Raw genomic sequence first — 16,410 nt, 5'->3', positions numbered from 1 at the left:
AATGCATGCTGAAAATTAAATGACTACTGCAACTCATTGATAAATGTTTTCATTTTCTTCCTAATGGAAGTTTTATTCTGTACACTGTTTCATCAAGTATGTGGTTTAATACGGTGCACAACTTTAAAATTGAACATAGAAAACAAAGTACCTGCTTTTCATCTTGCCATACTGTAGCAACGAGGTTGTTATTTTGTGTCACAATACTCTGCCCCTTGCTAACCTGGATGGCTTCTGTAGTTCATAAGGGAACCCTAGAACAGTAATGTAATTGATCATGTATACGAGAACAAGTTATTAAGACGATATTTTTATATGTAAACAAGTTTGTACATGTCTGATACAATGTGGATGATTGACAAGTACAACAGCAAGAAATGGTTATGTCATAATTTATGTCATAATAAGTTATTTTCATAAATACTACCAAAGAAATTTATTGAGCAAGATCATAATAATTAGATGGACAGTTTTAATATGCATGTCTGTATGTGTTCCAGTTGTAGTAATGAAGGAAAAGTCACTGACTTTGAGCATGAGCATTGTATAAAAGGTGTCAGAATGTGTCATTGTGCTGTCAAGTTTAGAGCTGGGTACCATGAAAAATTTATATCGCAGTATAGAGTGGTATTTCTAAATGTACCATGTACCAGTGTGTATACTGTACCTATATTAGGGACCAACAATTCATCGTTTTTGGGCAGGGTTCTGACACTTTTTTGTTTAATTTGCTCTGATTTATAGCAAAATAACATCATATTATATCTTTGATATTATTTGGAAAAAATATTAATTATCTTGAGATTAAAGAAACAAAATTATTTCATTTCAAAAGAAAATCATGGTGCCCCCACCACAGAAGAATTAAATGGCCAACACCTTACTGTAGATGAATTTGCTATGTGTATGGTGTATATTAACTGTTGTGTAAGTTCCAGTGTAAAAACTATCTAAAGTGGGTTGATTAAGCTTACATTATAGCTGATACCGTTAAAGACATGGTGCTGACATTGGAGAACCTGTTGATAAAAATCTAAGGTGTTGATACTGTAAATGTTGGTATAATAGGGAGGAAACAGTAAACAAAAAATAACACTTACTCAACAAACAAGAAAAAATGTTGTGGACTTGAGAAAATAATGTAAAGTGCTGACAGGAAAGAAATACTGTCCTGAAATCATTGAATGTATCACAGCCTTACAAAGGAGTACATGTACATGGTAAATAACTAAAATATAGCAATGTTTTGGGGTTTTGTGAGGCTTTTTTAAAATTTGAATCTATTTCAGAAAGTTGGATTTGGCTCAAATGTGGTTCATAACATTCCATTTGGCTACCTTGTTGGCATACATCATATGTGTCATAACATTCCATTTGGCTACCTTGTTGGCATACATCATATGTGTCATAACGTTCCATTTGGCTACCTTGTTGGCATCCATCATGTGTCATAACATTCCATTTGGCTACCTTGTTGGCATACATCATATGTATCAAACATGCCATTAAAGGAGCATACATATATAGACCAAACTTCATAGGTGTTTTGTTCTGAAATAACAAGTTTGATGTAGTGGTCCTGCACGATATGAAATGATTTCTTTACCTGACTCAGAACAAAACACTTGTGGTTTTGTATTTATTGCATATCCCCATTTCATTTGCACATTCTTTTAAATTTTTGTAATGTATACTTTTGAAAATATGAATTAGGCATTTGGCATTTTATAAAAGATATTGAAGAATTCTTGCGTCAGAGTGAATTACCTCCACACAGGACTCATAATTTCTTCATATTTTGATACAATTCATAGCACATTAGCTATAAAGTATTTATTTTTTTCTAATATTACATAGACTGCAAGTGGATGGTTAATATTACATTGACTGTAAGTGGGCAGTTAATATTACATTGACTGTAAGTGGACAGTTAATATTACATAGACTGTAAGTGGACAGTTAATATTACATAGACTGTAAGTGGACAGTTAATATTACATTGACTGTAAGTGGATGGTTAATATTACATTGACTGTAAGTGGATGCTTAATATTACATAGACTGTAAGTGGACAGTTAATATTACATTGTAAGTGGACAGTTAATATTACATAGACTGCAAGTGGACAGTTAATATTACATTGACTGTAAGTGGACAGTTAATATTACATAGACTGTAAGTGGACAGTTAATATTACATTGACTGTAAGTGGATGGTTAATATTACATAGACTGTAAGTGGACAGTTAATATTACATAGACTGTAAGTGGATGGTTAATATTACATAGACTGCAAGTGGATGGTTAATATTACATTGTAAGTGGACAGTTAATATTACATTGTAAGTGGACAGTTAATATTACATAGACTGCAAGTGGACAGTTAATATTACATAGACTGCAAGTGGACAGTTAATATTATATAGACTGTAAGTGGACAGTTAATATTACATTGTAAGTGGACAGTTAATATTACATAGACTGCAAGTGGACAGTTAATATTACATTGACTGTAAGTGGACAGTTAATATTACATAGACTGTAAGTGGACAGTTAATATTACATTGACTGTAAGTGGACAGTTAATATTACATTGACTGTAAGTGGACAGTTAATATTATATAGACTGTAAGTGGACAGTTAATATTACATTGACTGTAAGTGGACAGTTAATATTACATTGACTGTAAGTGGATGGTTAATATTACATAGACTGTAAGTGGACAGTTAATATTACATAGGCTGTAAGTGGACAGTTAATATTACATAGACTGTAAGTGGACAGTTAATATTACATTGACTGTAAGTGGACAGTTAATATTATATAGACTGTAAGTGGACAGTTAATATTACATTGACTGTAAGTGGACAGTTAATATTACATTGACTGTAAGTGGATGGTTAATATTACATAGACTGTAAGTGGACAGTTAATATTATATAGACTGTAAGTGGATGGTTAATATTACATAGACTGTAAGTGGATGGTTAATATTACATAGACTGTAAGTGGATGGTTAATATTACATAGACTGTAAGTGGACAGTTAATATTACATAGACTGTAAGTGGACAGTTAATATTACGTAGACTGTAAGTGGATGGTTAATATTACATAGACTGTAAGTGGATGGTTAATATTACATTGACTGTAAGTGGACAGTTAATATTACATTGACTGTAAGTGGACAGTTAATATTACATAGACTGTAAGTGGATGGTTAATATTACATAGACTGTAAGTGGATGGTTAATATTACATAGACTGTAAGTGGATGGTTAATATTACATAGACTGTAAGTGGATGGTTAATATTACATAGACTGTAAGTGGACAGTTAATATTACATAGGCTGTAAGTGGATGGTTAATATTACATAGGCTGTAAGTGGACAGTTAATATTACATAGACTGTAAGTGGATGGTTAATATTACATAGACTGTAAGTGGATGGTTAATATTACATAGACTGTAAGTGGATGGTTAATATTACATTGACTGTAAGTGGACAGTTAATATTACATAGACTGTAAGTGGATGGTTAATATTACATAGACTGTAAGTGGATGGTTAATATTACATAGGCTGTAAGTGGATGGTTAATATTACATAGACTGTAAGTGGATGGTTAATATTACATAGACTGTAAGTGGATGGTTAATATTACATAGACTGTAAGTGGACAGTTAATATTACATAGACTGTAAGTGGATGGTTAATATTACATAGACTGTAAGTGGATGGTTAATATTACGTAGACTGTAAGTGGACAGTTAATATTACATAGGCTGTAAGTGGATGGTTAATATTACATAGACTGTAAGTGGATGGTTAATATTACATAGACTGTAAGTGGATGGTTAATATTACATAGACTGTAAGTGGACAGTTAATATTACATAGACTGTAAGTGGATGGTTAATATTACATAGACTGTAAGTGGATGGTTAATATTACATAGACTGTAAGTGGATGGTTAATATTACATTGACTGTAAGTGGACAGTTAATATTACATTGACTGTAAGTGGACAGTTAATATTACATAGACTGCAAGTGGATGGTTAATATTACATAGACTGTAAGTGGACAGTTAATATTACATTGACTGTAAGTGGATGGTTAATATTACATAGACTGTAAGTGGATGGTTAATATTACATAGACTGTAAGTGGATGGTTAATATTACATAGACTGTAAGTGGATGGTTAATATTACATAGACTGTAAGTGGACAGTTAATATTACATAGACTGTAAGTGGATGGTTAATATTACATTGACTGTAAGTGGACAGTTAATATTACATAGACTGCAAGTGGATGGTTAATATTACATAGACTGTAAGTGGACAGTTAATATTACATAGACTGTAAGTGGATGGTTAATATTACATAGACTGTAAGTGGATGGTTAATATTACATAGACTGTAAGTGGATGGTTAATATTACATAGACTGTAAGTGGACAGTTAATATTACATAGACTGCAAGTGGATGGTTAATATTACATAGACTGTAAGTGGATGGTTAATATTACATAGACTGTAAGTGGATGGTTAATATTACATAGACTGTAAGTGGACAGTTAATATTACATAGGCTGTAAGTGGACAGTTAATATTACATTGTAAGTGGACAGTTAATATTACATAGACTGCAAGTGGACAGTTAATATTACATAGACTGCAAGTGGACAGTTAATATTACATAGGCTGTAAGTGGACAGTTGATATTACATTGTAAGTGGACAGTTAATATTACATAGACTGCAAGTGGACAGTTAATATTACATAGACTGCAAGTGGACAGTTAATATTATATAGACTGTAAGTGGACAGTTAATATTACATTGTAAGTGGACAGTTAATATTACATAGACTGCAAGTGGACAGTTAATATTACATAGACTGCAAGTGGACAGTTAATATTACATAGGCTGTAAGTGGACAGTTAATATTACATTGACTGTAAGTGGACAGTTAATATTACATAGACTGTAAGTGGACAGTTAATATTACATAGACTGTAAGTGGACAGTTAATATTACATTGACTGTAAGTGGACAGTTAATATTATATAGACTGTAAGTGGACAGTTAATATTACATTGACTGTAAGTGGACAGTTAATATTACATTGACTGTAAGTGGACAGTTAATATTATATAGACTGTAAGTGGACAGTTAATATTACATTGACTGTAAGTGGACAGTTAATATTACATTGACTGTAAGTGAACAGTTAATATTACATTGTAAGTGGACAGTTAATATTACATAGACTGCAAGTGGACAGTTAATATTACATAGACTGCAAGTGGACAGTTAATATTACATAGGCTGTAAGTGGACAGTTAATATTACATTGACTGTAAGTGGACAGTTAATATTACATTGACTGTAAGTGGACAGTTAATATTACATAGACTGCAAGTGGACAGTTAATATTACATAGACTGTAAGTGGACAGTTAATATTACATAGACTGTAAGTGGACAGTTAATATTACATAGACTGTAAGTGGACAGTTAATATTATATAGACTGTAAGTGGACAGTTAATATTACATAGACTGTAAGTGGACAGTTAATATTACATAGACTGTAAGTGGACAGTTAATATTATATAGACTGCAAGTGGACAGTTAATATTACATAGGCTGTAAGTGGACAGTTAATATTACATTGTAAGTGGACAGTTAATATTACATAGACTGCAAGTGGACAGTTAATATTACATAGACTGCAAGTGGACAGTTAATATTATATAGACTGTAAGTGGACAGTTAATATTACATTGTAAGTGGACAGTTAATATTACATAGACTGCAAGTGGACAGTTAATATTACATAGACTGCAAGTGGACAGTTAATATTACATAGGCTGTAAGTGGACAGTTAATATTACATTGACTGTAAGTGGACAGTTAATATTACATTGACTGTAAGTGGACAGTTAATATTACATAGACTGCAAGTGGACAGTTAATATTACATAGACTGTAAGTGGACAGTTAATATTACATTAACTGTAAGTGGACAGTTAATATTACATTGACTGTAAGTGGACAGTTAATATTACATAGACTGTAAGTGGACAGTTAATATTACATAGGCTGTAAGTGGACAGTTAATATTATATAGACTGTAAGTGGACAGTTAATATTACATAGACTGTAAGTGGACAGTTAATATTACATAGGCTGTGAGTGGACAGTTAAGTTTGCTTTTTAACCAACATAGCTTCTTCTTAAATACTTTAATGTCTGTCCTTTACTGGACTGCTCCTGTGGCCTAGTGGTTAGAGTGTTCACCTTGGATGCGGGATGTCGCAGGTTTGAACCTGGCCTAGTCATAACAAAGACTAATAAAAATGTTACTAACAGCAGCCTTGCTTGGTACTCAGCATTATGAGGTTAGTGTTAGGACTGGTCAGCCTGGTGTCAGGATGATGTGACTGGGTGGAACATAATGCTACATGTCTGCGGCATGATGCCCCAGTGCTAGGCATCACTATAAACTTCCCCACTGCAGACATTGTAGTGATATGACTGAATTTTTTTAAAAGCTACGTTAAAAATCCAAATCACACACACACACACACACAGAGTCTTCTTAACCATATATACACTTTCATGGCCTGAAAAGCCCATATAAATAAAAGTCATGCATGCAATGCACATTTGACCCCATGTTGTCTCCCTATCTCCTTTTGACTTGTCCCTTTCTATAACTTAGGAACTATTCATTTCCCAACCCTAAAAGCATATGTACACTTGGCTTTGGGGGGCCCCGAGTGGCCAAGTGGTCTAAAGCTCTCACTATTACGGATCATTGCCATCTCACCTCTGTCTGTGTGATTTCAAGTCTCAGGTTCAGCCAATGTGGGTGTGTGAGAAAGCTTGCCAGTAGCTTCACGTGGGTCAGTGGTTCTTTCCGGGGTTTTCCCGGGTTCTTCCTCCACCATTAATACTGGATGCGATGTATAGCTTATCTTGTGCTGAAAAATGGCATTAAACCCTACAACAACAACAACACTACTAGGCTTTAGAAGGCAAATTAACTTAGGAAGTCAGCTTTAGTTCCTGGGTGTGTCCTCATCTCAGTGCCCAGTCTCTGCATCATAACTTTGAAAACTTGCTGATTCCCACCCTATGACACTTTTAATACACTTTGTCAGCACAAAATGCTCAAGCAATTTATGCAGTCATCACTGACCCCTAAGCCTCTTACTACACTGTGGGGACTGGTCCCCATGGGTTATAACAATACACTGTCCATTGCTCCACCCTAAAAGTATATGTAAACTTACTTACCATGAAAAAGGGAAATTTACTTTAATTGAGCAACTTAATGAAGCAACTGGCTGAGGTCAATGAAAGCATATTACAGCATTCATTTGTTTTGTGAATTTAACATGATTACTAATTAGGATGCAGCACAATCAGTTTTTATTTGGAATGAGATATAATTGGTAAATAATGCCTTCTTTTCAGGAGGGAGATATCAATAGAATAGCAAACACAACAGTGACATCAACTGAAAATATAAAAGAAGGAAATGAAGAAATTAGAGAGGTAAGTTTTTGTCAGCAGCTGAATAATATTTTGTTTTGTGCCCTTTACAGTATTAATATATACAATGGGGGGGGGGTTGTTGACATTTTTCTTTAACTTTTTAAAGGTTTCACAAGATTGAATTAATTTAGGCTATATGGACATGGGAATTGTAGTGTTAGTAGTATTAGTCCAGTATTTCTGTCCAGTTAATGTGTATGCCTTTTATAAAATCTTATATGCATTATTGATTTGGCAATTTTTAATTAGCTAACTTTTTAGACATTATGATCAAGACATTGAGTTGTGCAGATTTTGTGACTTGTAGCGATGATATGAATTCATCCATAAGTGTATTTAATTTTATCTTAGGATGTACGTGTAAAACCCGTTATAACACAATGGTCAGGGACCAAAGAATAACATCACAATATAAACGGGATCGTATTAACAAATTTTAAAATGTTCCCATAGAAAATGTGCATTGAAATTTCAATGTCTTCAGTTTTAACTAACCTATTGATCATATATCGTTTGTTTTGTTCGCAGGGTTTACTTCCTCCAAACATTAAACAGTGCTGACTTTATTAAAAAATCTTTTAACTTATCAGAACTTGATAGCTATCATTATTTCGTTAACAAATATAACACTGCAGTAGAAAATTTTGGAAGTTGAGGCAACATTAAACGCAGTCCTTGGAATATAAATCTGCTAGGGGCATGAATAATTGGCTTTTCCGAGAATATGTATTTTCGATGTTAAAAAGAGAGGTCACCATAAATTTAAAAAAGAGATTTGTGCTGCCATCATGTTATAAACTGAATTGTGTTATAATGAATCATGTTATTAACGGGTTTTACCTGTACCAGTCAAAATGGACAAATATATTGTATATATAACAACTTATGAATCAGCTTTTTATGATTGGTCTACATCTTACCAAACGTCAATATGATGACCCATGTGCATGTCTTTACAGTTTTTTTGACAAATCACTGTTTGGGGCCTGCACATAGCATTTGTATTGGTTTATGGCATCTTTATGTCATTTAATTACAACAAATCATGTGACTTCTGTGTTCCAGGAATTTTAGAAATTGTATATTTTTAAAAATGCATCCTGTGCTGAGAATCTTGGGCCATCTTGTTTTGCAGTTTATTAATCTTGACTCGAGAAAACTTTTTTTTAAAAGTCGTAGATCTTGGTTATTGGTTACAGATGATAATAGGATGAACTAGGTATCCACTCACATGTGTGTTCACAAAAGTCGTAAGAAGCAACTTGTAAATTTTATTCTTATCAGGGTCTGTACTAAATAACATTTATGAGTATAAAACTTAGCCATTAGAATACAAAAAATGAAATATTATATCTATATTTTATCAGAGTTATCCAAATTTTCTATGAGGCAATAACAAAAGCAAAGTTTATGAAGATTCTGGCAGTTTGATATTTATCTCATTTCTGTTGTTGGCATTTAGCATTTTTTTAAAAAATTCATTGTTGCTATTTTTGTGTATGTTCCTAGGTTGGAATTAAGTCTTACCAAAATATTAAAATTTAGGACCAGATTGTATCCTTTCTTTTGCAGTTCTTTTGTTTTCATTTCAGGCTATGAAAAACAATGCTGGTTTTCGGGTGTGGATTTTATTCTTCCTGCTTGTCTTGACATTTACATTACTCTTTTTGGATTGGTATAGTGGATAATAGAATATTTGTATGTGCATCAAACATTTTGCAAGACCGTTGCTTATTCTAGTCGTAATGTAATAGAGAGTCACCACCCACTGCAGTTGTTTGAGGATTGCAACTATTGCTTAGAAATGGTTTTGTTTTCCAAATACTTGTTAAGGTCTTTTTTTTAAATAACGCATATGGCTGAAGGTCAGGTGAGTTGATGGTATGGCCTTACTTCAGTCAAGTGTTGTGTATCCATCAGTAATTATTTTAAACTTCTTCTCAAAAACAGTTTATGCCATACTTGGCGCACATCATCCTGGCATTAAGGGGTCTTAAATTTATACAAATTATGCTGTTTCTTATTCAGATATGGTCTTTGTTACTAAAATTTGTAGAACCCTTTAAACAACTTCTCAAAATCCACTGAGCAAAGTTGTATAAAGTTTGTGAAGAAGCATCATTGCAGGAAGACCTTCAGTTTTGTACAAATGAGGCTGACCTGCCCATACATGCCGACCATTACACTTTGGGCATAATTACTGATATTTTTTCAACTAATTATATCTTACGCTCACATGTATATAGATTATGCTCTTTTGGTATGTATAAAATAAAGAAATAAAATGTGTTTGTCATTTTTATTATCATCTTTTTAATCCTACATATAAATCTGAGAATAATCGAAAAAGGAAAACTGCTGCATAAGAATAGCATAAGGGTCCATTGTAGACCTATATGTACGTTCCTTTTTTCTATTTATGGCATCTGTATGAGACACATTTCCAAGAAAACAGTCGGTTTTCTTAAGTTTGAAAACTTGCCTCACAGATTCAATATATTTTAATTATCTATATAGGTAGCTGACCAGTCTGTATTTGTAAAAAAATGGCATCAGATGTTAAGCAAAATTTTTAGTCTTGACTTTTTAAGATCATTCATCAAAAGTTAGACATATAGACTTGTTAAAGTGAATGTTGTATATAAATAATTTGTCAGTATAGTTTATGTTTGCCTTCTGGTACTAATCCACTTTTGGATTTGACTCATTTGTGACAAGAATTTTAATCAGCTGCAGATCCAGATTAGTAGCAAAAATAAATGTACATTTCTCATAGTTTTCTGTAATTGTGGCATGTAATATTTCAGTTACATTTTTATGCTCAAATTATGCTTTTTTTGCTGCATGCATTAGCAACAATTACATTTATGACCCTCTAGAGGTTGGCATGTAGGCCTCTCTTCAGATATGGCTCAAGTTACTAAAAATAGACCAGCCACCATTATTAAAATAAAACAACTTTTAAAAAAGTCCTCGAAATTGCTGAATAGAATTTTACCAAACCTTTCAAATTTGTATAAATGGAATCAAATATGGCAACCATTACTAAAAATAGAAAGACCTTGAAATGACTTCTCAGAAACCACCCACAAGAATTTGGCCAAACTTGGCAGAAAGCATCCTGCCATGAAAATAATTTTTGTTTATAATGCCAGTCTTCCAGTCAGTTCTGTTTGTTTTTTTACTCAATAAAAGCTTTAAACAAGTTCTTCTCAAAAACTGCGCAAATGGAGTTTTACCTTATTTGACAGAAAACATCCTTGCACAGAGGGCTTTTAATTTTTTACAACTGATACCAATCCAAGATAGAATATGACCGCTGTTCCTAAACATTGATGAAAGCATCCTGGTGTAGATGACTTTAAAATTTATACAGCTGATGCACATCAACAATTAAATATTGTTGGCATTCCTAAAGTTAATAAATTATTCTAATCTGCAATCAAATATGGATGTAGATAGAAAAGCTAGTGTAACTTTGAAACCATTCATAACGTAGGCAATCAACAGCATTCAAAGAAATTTCAGCAGAAACCATCCTTATGACCTGGATTTGGTTATGAGATGGATATCAGGCAGGTGAGAGATGTTAGGTACCCATGGGCATCTTGTTTCAGAGACGTTGGTGTTGGAAGGAACATGATTTTTCTTATGTATATATTTCCACTTCTATCAAATAGAAATGTACAGTTGTTATCATATTTATTAGTTCCTTACAGTTATGCATGCTATTGTGTAAGATATATACTGTGTACACTGCAAGCTTAATTCAAGATGCTAAATAAAGGTATCAGTGAATGCAGATATGTAATATTTTACTGGCAGGTGTTTGAATTTAGATACTTATAATTGTTTAACTATTCAGTTTTTAATTCCCTGATTGTACTCAGTACAAAATTTAACACCAATTCAAATGATAGCTTCTGTTATAAAGATTGTGTGAATCTGCATTATGTAAAGTTAACAGTCATGTGCAATGTCAGTTAGTAATTCTGAATGTTGATAAATTAGTTAGAGATAAATAAAGATTTTGTTATTTTGTTTCAAATTACTGATAGTATGTTCTTTGTTATTCCTATGCATTTTTATCTTTACTGGTAAAGTTTGGTGTCACTGCTTCTTGTAAACTACTGGAAGGAATAGAATGTAACTTTACACACGTACACACATGCACGCACGTGCACACACACACACACACACACATATTCTTTTGATCTAAATAAAAATGGAGCTCTTCTGTCAGCCTGTTTGGTCACTCTGGTAGATGACTAGAAAATCTTGATATTGCCACTTTTCTGAACAGTAGGTGATATTGATGTGAGATTAACACTAACAGACTTCCTATGATGTCTGGCTATTTCTATAAAAAAAATACTGTGTCCATCTTGAGAGTTTTGTTGTCACTACTTCTCATGAATTCATGGTTGTATTGTTGTGGGATTTGTACAGAAAGATCTCTTAATGAGTTTCAGATGGGCCAATATGACAATGCACTATTGCCACTGTGACAACCACCATCAAAACATTTTTTCTATCATAATGACTCAGTCTTGGGACGAACAACAAAAATAATTAAGTTTTTATATTCTAAGACTTATTTGCATGTAAATATATAGCATTTTCAGTGTCCTAACACTTTTTTTATGTACATAAAAATTATCAGACAAAATTGGCAAGCAAGCCACATGTCACACTGCAGTTACCAACTGTTGTTCAATTACCCTGTCAGTAAACTTATAAACTACTATGATTGCTTTTGTTTTATTACTTTGCATGCACAATGTTTCCAATTTCTCCAAAATGAAACATCATAAAGATAAAAATGACTTCATAATTCCTAGGTCACTTAGAGTTTATCAGGAGTCCTGTACTATAGTGTACAGTACAGTACTTTCACAGTGACAGTCATATGTAGCGTCACATACATCCTTGTGTATTCCATACAATATTAGATGCAGAGTTTGCTTCATTCATTCTTTACTGTATTCAATCCACTTTTGATTTTGGCCATCTGGTTGTTTCAGCATTTCCTTTTCTTTATTTGGCAGAACTTTTGTTTTCTGACAGCAATTCAGGCCATTTAATTATTCAAATCATGAAACTGTCTTGGGTAAAAATGTTTTTTTTGTTTGTCTGGCAGCAATGCCAGTTTCCATTTGTTCTACAACATTAATCCACACCAATTTACCGTTGTAAAATCTAAAGTGGGTTGAGCAGGATGAGATGCCATGCATAATAATGATACTAAATTATCTGGCCCTCAAAACTGATATTAAATTGGCCAACCATTGACTTTCATCTCTCTCTGCCTTCTACTCCATAATATTAGCACGATTACCATAGCGGAGTAAACATGTACTTATTGGAGGTCACTTTCATCAACCTTTGAGTTTTTATTGTATTACAGTTATTCTAAAAACATTATTTCTGAAACTTATTTATCATGTTCTAGAGGTATTGTTGAAGTTTAGTACAGCTGTGCCTATGATTTGAAACCAATAGATGTACTTTATTCAGTGCAAGTTAAAATCCTCGATGTACATGTGGTGATGCCATGATGTAAACAAGTTCACAAGCAATGAGTCTTGAACCAAACACTATTTTTGTTGTTGTCATACTGGTACCACATTTTCATGTGTTAGGTAATTACATTTTCAAGGCAAAAATTATGTAATTGCAGGTGAGTTTAGAAAATTTTTAAGGCAATACTTAAACTGACAATTGTAAACTAGATATAAAGGGAGAAGTTACTGTTAATATGGGTACAACATCTCGACTATGCTCAATTTTTATCATTGTCTAAAACAAATTATACAATATTTGGAATTAAGTAGAAAGGTTAAGAAAAAAGAGGAAAATTACATTGTTTGACTTCTCAAACAAATTATATTAATTTACATTTCCATGTAATAATTCATGATGATAGAAGAACCACAAGATCATTCATTCTTCTCTTTTTATATGTCATTGTGATCGATAAAATACAGTGATTAATTAGTAGTGAAAATATCAAATATGTCCCAATACATGAAAAAATTGTATAATTTCATGTCCCAAAATTTATGGGTTTAAAATTTTTTTTTTTTTAAATAATTAAGGGTGACTCAAGTTCTATAGTGTTGTAAGACTTGAGTTGAAAATGGTACAACTGGGACTTCCATTATGGCTTCCAAAGCAGCCATCTTAAAATCTTGTTATGGAAACTCCTCCTGAACTGATGGTCATATTAAAATGGGTATTCACTGAAAGATTTTTTACGATGTCTGGTCGGGCCTAAAAAAATGGTGCCAGTCTGACATCCAATATTGCAAGCAAGGCAGCCATGTCGAAAATCTTATCAATACTACTGCTGCTAGAATGGATGGCCATATCAACATTGTGTTTTCACTAAAAGACTTTGTTTTGATGTCTATTTTAACCTAAATTAGTGCTGATCTGACATCTAGTATGACTGCCATAGCAGCCATCTTGAAAATCTTATTGTTACTACTGGTACTGCTGAATGGAGGTCATATCAACTTGGTGTTTGTACTAAAACATCTTTTATGATGTCTAGTTGGACCGAAATTAAAATGTTATGAATGTGACATATCATATGACTGCCATCTTGAAAATCTTGTTAGCACTACTCCTGGATTAATGGTTATATCAACATGGGTTATTCACTAAAAGACTTCTTACAAAGTCTAGTTGGTCCTGAATGAAAATGGTGCTGATCTGGGGCTAATATGGATGGCAATGTGGCCAGATTGAAAATTGTGTTGTCACTAATTCTGTTGATTGAATGGTCATAACATCATAGGGTTTTAACTAAATGTACCCTGTTGAAAATTGTTTTCACTGCTCCTCTTGGGGCCCCGAGTGGCCGAGTGGTCTAAAGTGCTCACTGTTCCGGATCACTGCCATCTCACCTATGTCTGCGTGGGTTCAAGTCCAAGGCTCAGCTAGCGTGGGTACGTGGGAAAGCCTGCCAGTAGCTTCTCATGGGTCGGTGGTTCTTCCCTGGGTTTTCCAGGGTTCTTCCTTCACCAGTTATACTGGCCACCATATTGTGCCTATATTGTGCTGAAAAATGGCGTTAAACCCTAGAACAACAACAACTGCTCCTCTTAAATGGAAAGTAATTTTGACTTGGTTTTCACGAGAAGAGTACATATGGTGTTTACTAGGTCCTAAATGAAAATTACTAACCTCAAATATGGCCACCATGGTGGCAATCTTGAAAATATTAATATCTCGACTCGTACCAAAAATGGATGGCTATATCAGTGTGAGGGGTTTTGCCAGTAGACTTCTTAAGATACGTAGTTGGTCCTAAATTAAAATGGTGCCAATCATACATCTAAAATGGCTGCTATGATGACTGTCATGAAAACCTTCTCGTTACTACTGTCTCTGAATAGATCATCATTATGTCATGGGATTTTGATCAAATACTTCTAATGATGTCACCTTTGTCCTAAATGCATTGCCCTTCTGACTTACAATATGTCCACCACAGCAGCTAATTTTAAATATTGTTATCACTAAAGAATATCAGAGATGGTTTAAACATTCAGCAGTTAAAAGGAACAAAGGTCTTATCTGGATTTCCAGGAAATTCTTTTCACCAAATAGAACATTATTTTCTTCAGGGGACTCTTGTTAACTTTTTGGACTTGTGTTTTTGTGATGTAAACCTTTGTTTGCACAATTAGGGAAAAACCATTTCAGACAGACAAATGATATTTGGCATGCATATACCACTCTGGAGACTTTTTTCAATTTTGATCAAACTTGGTAAGTAGGCTTATTTCCCTAAAATGTCAGATGAATGTGATTATGAGCAAGCTCCACTCTTATTAACAAAGGAATTATGCATTAACTTTTCAACACTTTAAAAACTCTTTTGGATACATTCTGATATTATATCATATCATCAAGATGTCAGATGAAATTGATCATGAGCAAGCTCCATTCTTATTAACAAAGGAATCGTGCATTAACTTTTCAACACTTTAAAAACTCTTTTTCGGATACATTCTGATACTATATCATATCGTCATGATGTCAGATGAGCAAGATCTATGCTTTTGTTGTAAGGTAATCTTGCATCAGACTGGCTGAGCTGGCTACTACTTTGGAAATTAATTTTAATTAGATTTTGCTCAAGTATGCTGAATAAGGTTATGTCAACATGGTTGTTGACAGCTTCTATAATAAGTGAAATCTGTGCATATTAATGAGGTGATCTTACATCAGGATGACTGAACTTGCTAAATAAGACAATTTTTCATCTGAATTCAGTAAAACTTGGCAAATAGGTTTATTTTATCAAGACTTGGAATAAATTCATTTACATGCAAGAAATATATATGTCTTAATTAGGCCCTTTTCCTTGGAAATAATTATTATTAGAGTATTGTAAAATAAGTAAAATCAACATGATATAAAGGTCGGTGAGATAGTTTACATAGGGCTGTGTTGTTACAATACTGCATAAGCCCAACTAGCAAATTAGCAAACTGAAAGTAACACAGAAGTTTAAATTTGTATGTGATATGTTAACTGAAGGCAGAAAGAAAATTTGGTCAATGAATGGGCAAATAATTTTTTTGTAATAAGCATGTGAATATTTTCATGGGAATGTAACTCAAATGTAAGGTTATTACCTTCTCTTGAATTTTATAGTCACAAATAATGACAAAAAATTTGACAGGTATGTATTTAGAATTGAGCCATTTACTTGTATTTTTGATACAGGTTTTCTCTTTAAATATGTTAATAAATATTTTTTACATTTAAAAGACAAAAAATTAAAAAGAGAACTTAGTTTAAATTGAATTTTAAAAAAACATTT

The 16,410-nt window shown here is 33.0% G+C and overlaps 1 protein-coding gene across 3 annotated transcripts in view; it reads left to right on the top strand.

The window, feature by feature from the left end:
- LOC149795696 (syntaxin-18-like) overlaps positions 1–12,318 on the top strand; it is a 40,140-nt gene extending 27,822 nt beyond the window's left edge. For all 3 annotated transcript variants that reach the window (XM_089965576.1, XM_089965577.1, XM_089965579.1), the window contains 2 exons: positions 7,491–7,571; positions 9,164–12,318. In XM_089965576.1, the coding sequence (XP_089821702.1) occupies positions 7,491–7,571; positions 9,164–9,259 (177 nt within the window). In that variant the 3' untranslated portion in view covers positions 9,260–12,318. The remainder of the gene's footprint in view (positions 1–7,490; positions 7,572–9,163) is intronic.
- Positions 12,319–16,410: the final 4,092 nt, after the last annotated feature.

Source organism: Sinohyriopsis cumingii, chromosome 7 (genome assembly GCF_028554795.1).
Source record: "Sinohyriopsis cumingii isolate HCF-2022 chromosome 7, ASM2855479v2, whole genome shotgun sequence".
Lineage (NCBI taxonomy): Eukaryota > Metazoa > Mollusca > Bivalvia > Unionida > Unionidae > Sinohyriopsis > Sinohyriopsis cumingii.
The sequence above is the reverse complement of the archived record's forward strand: the minus strand, read 5'-3'. Positions and strand labels throughout refer to the sequence as shown.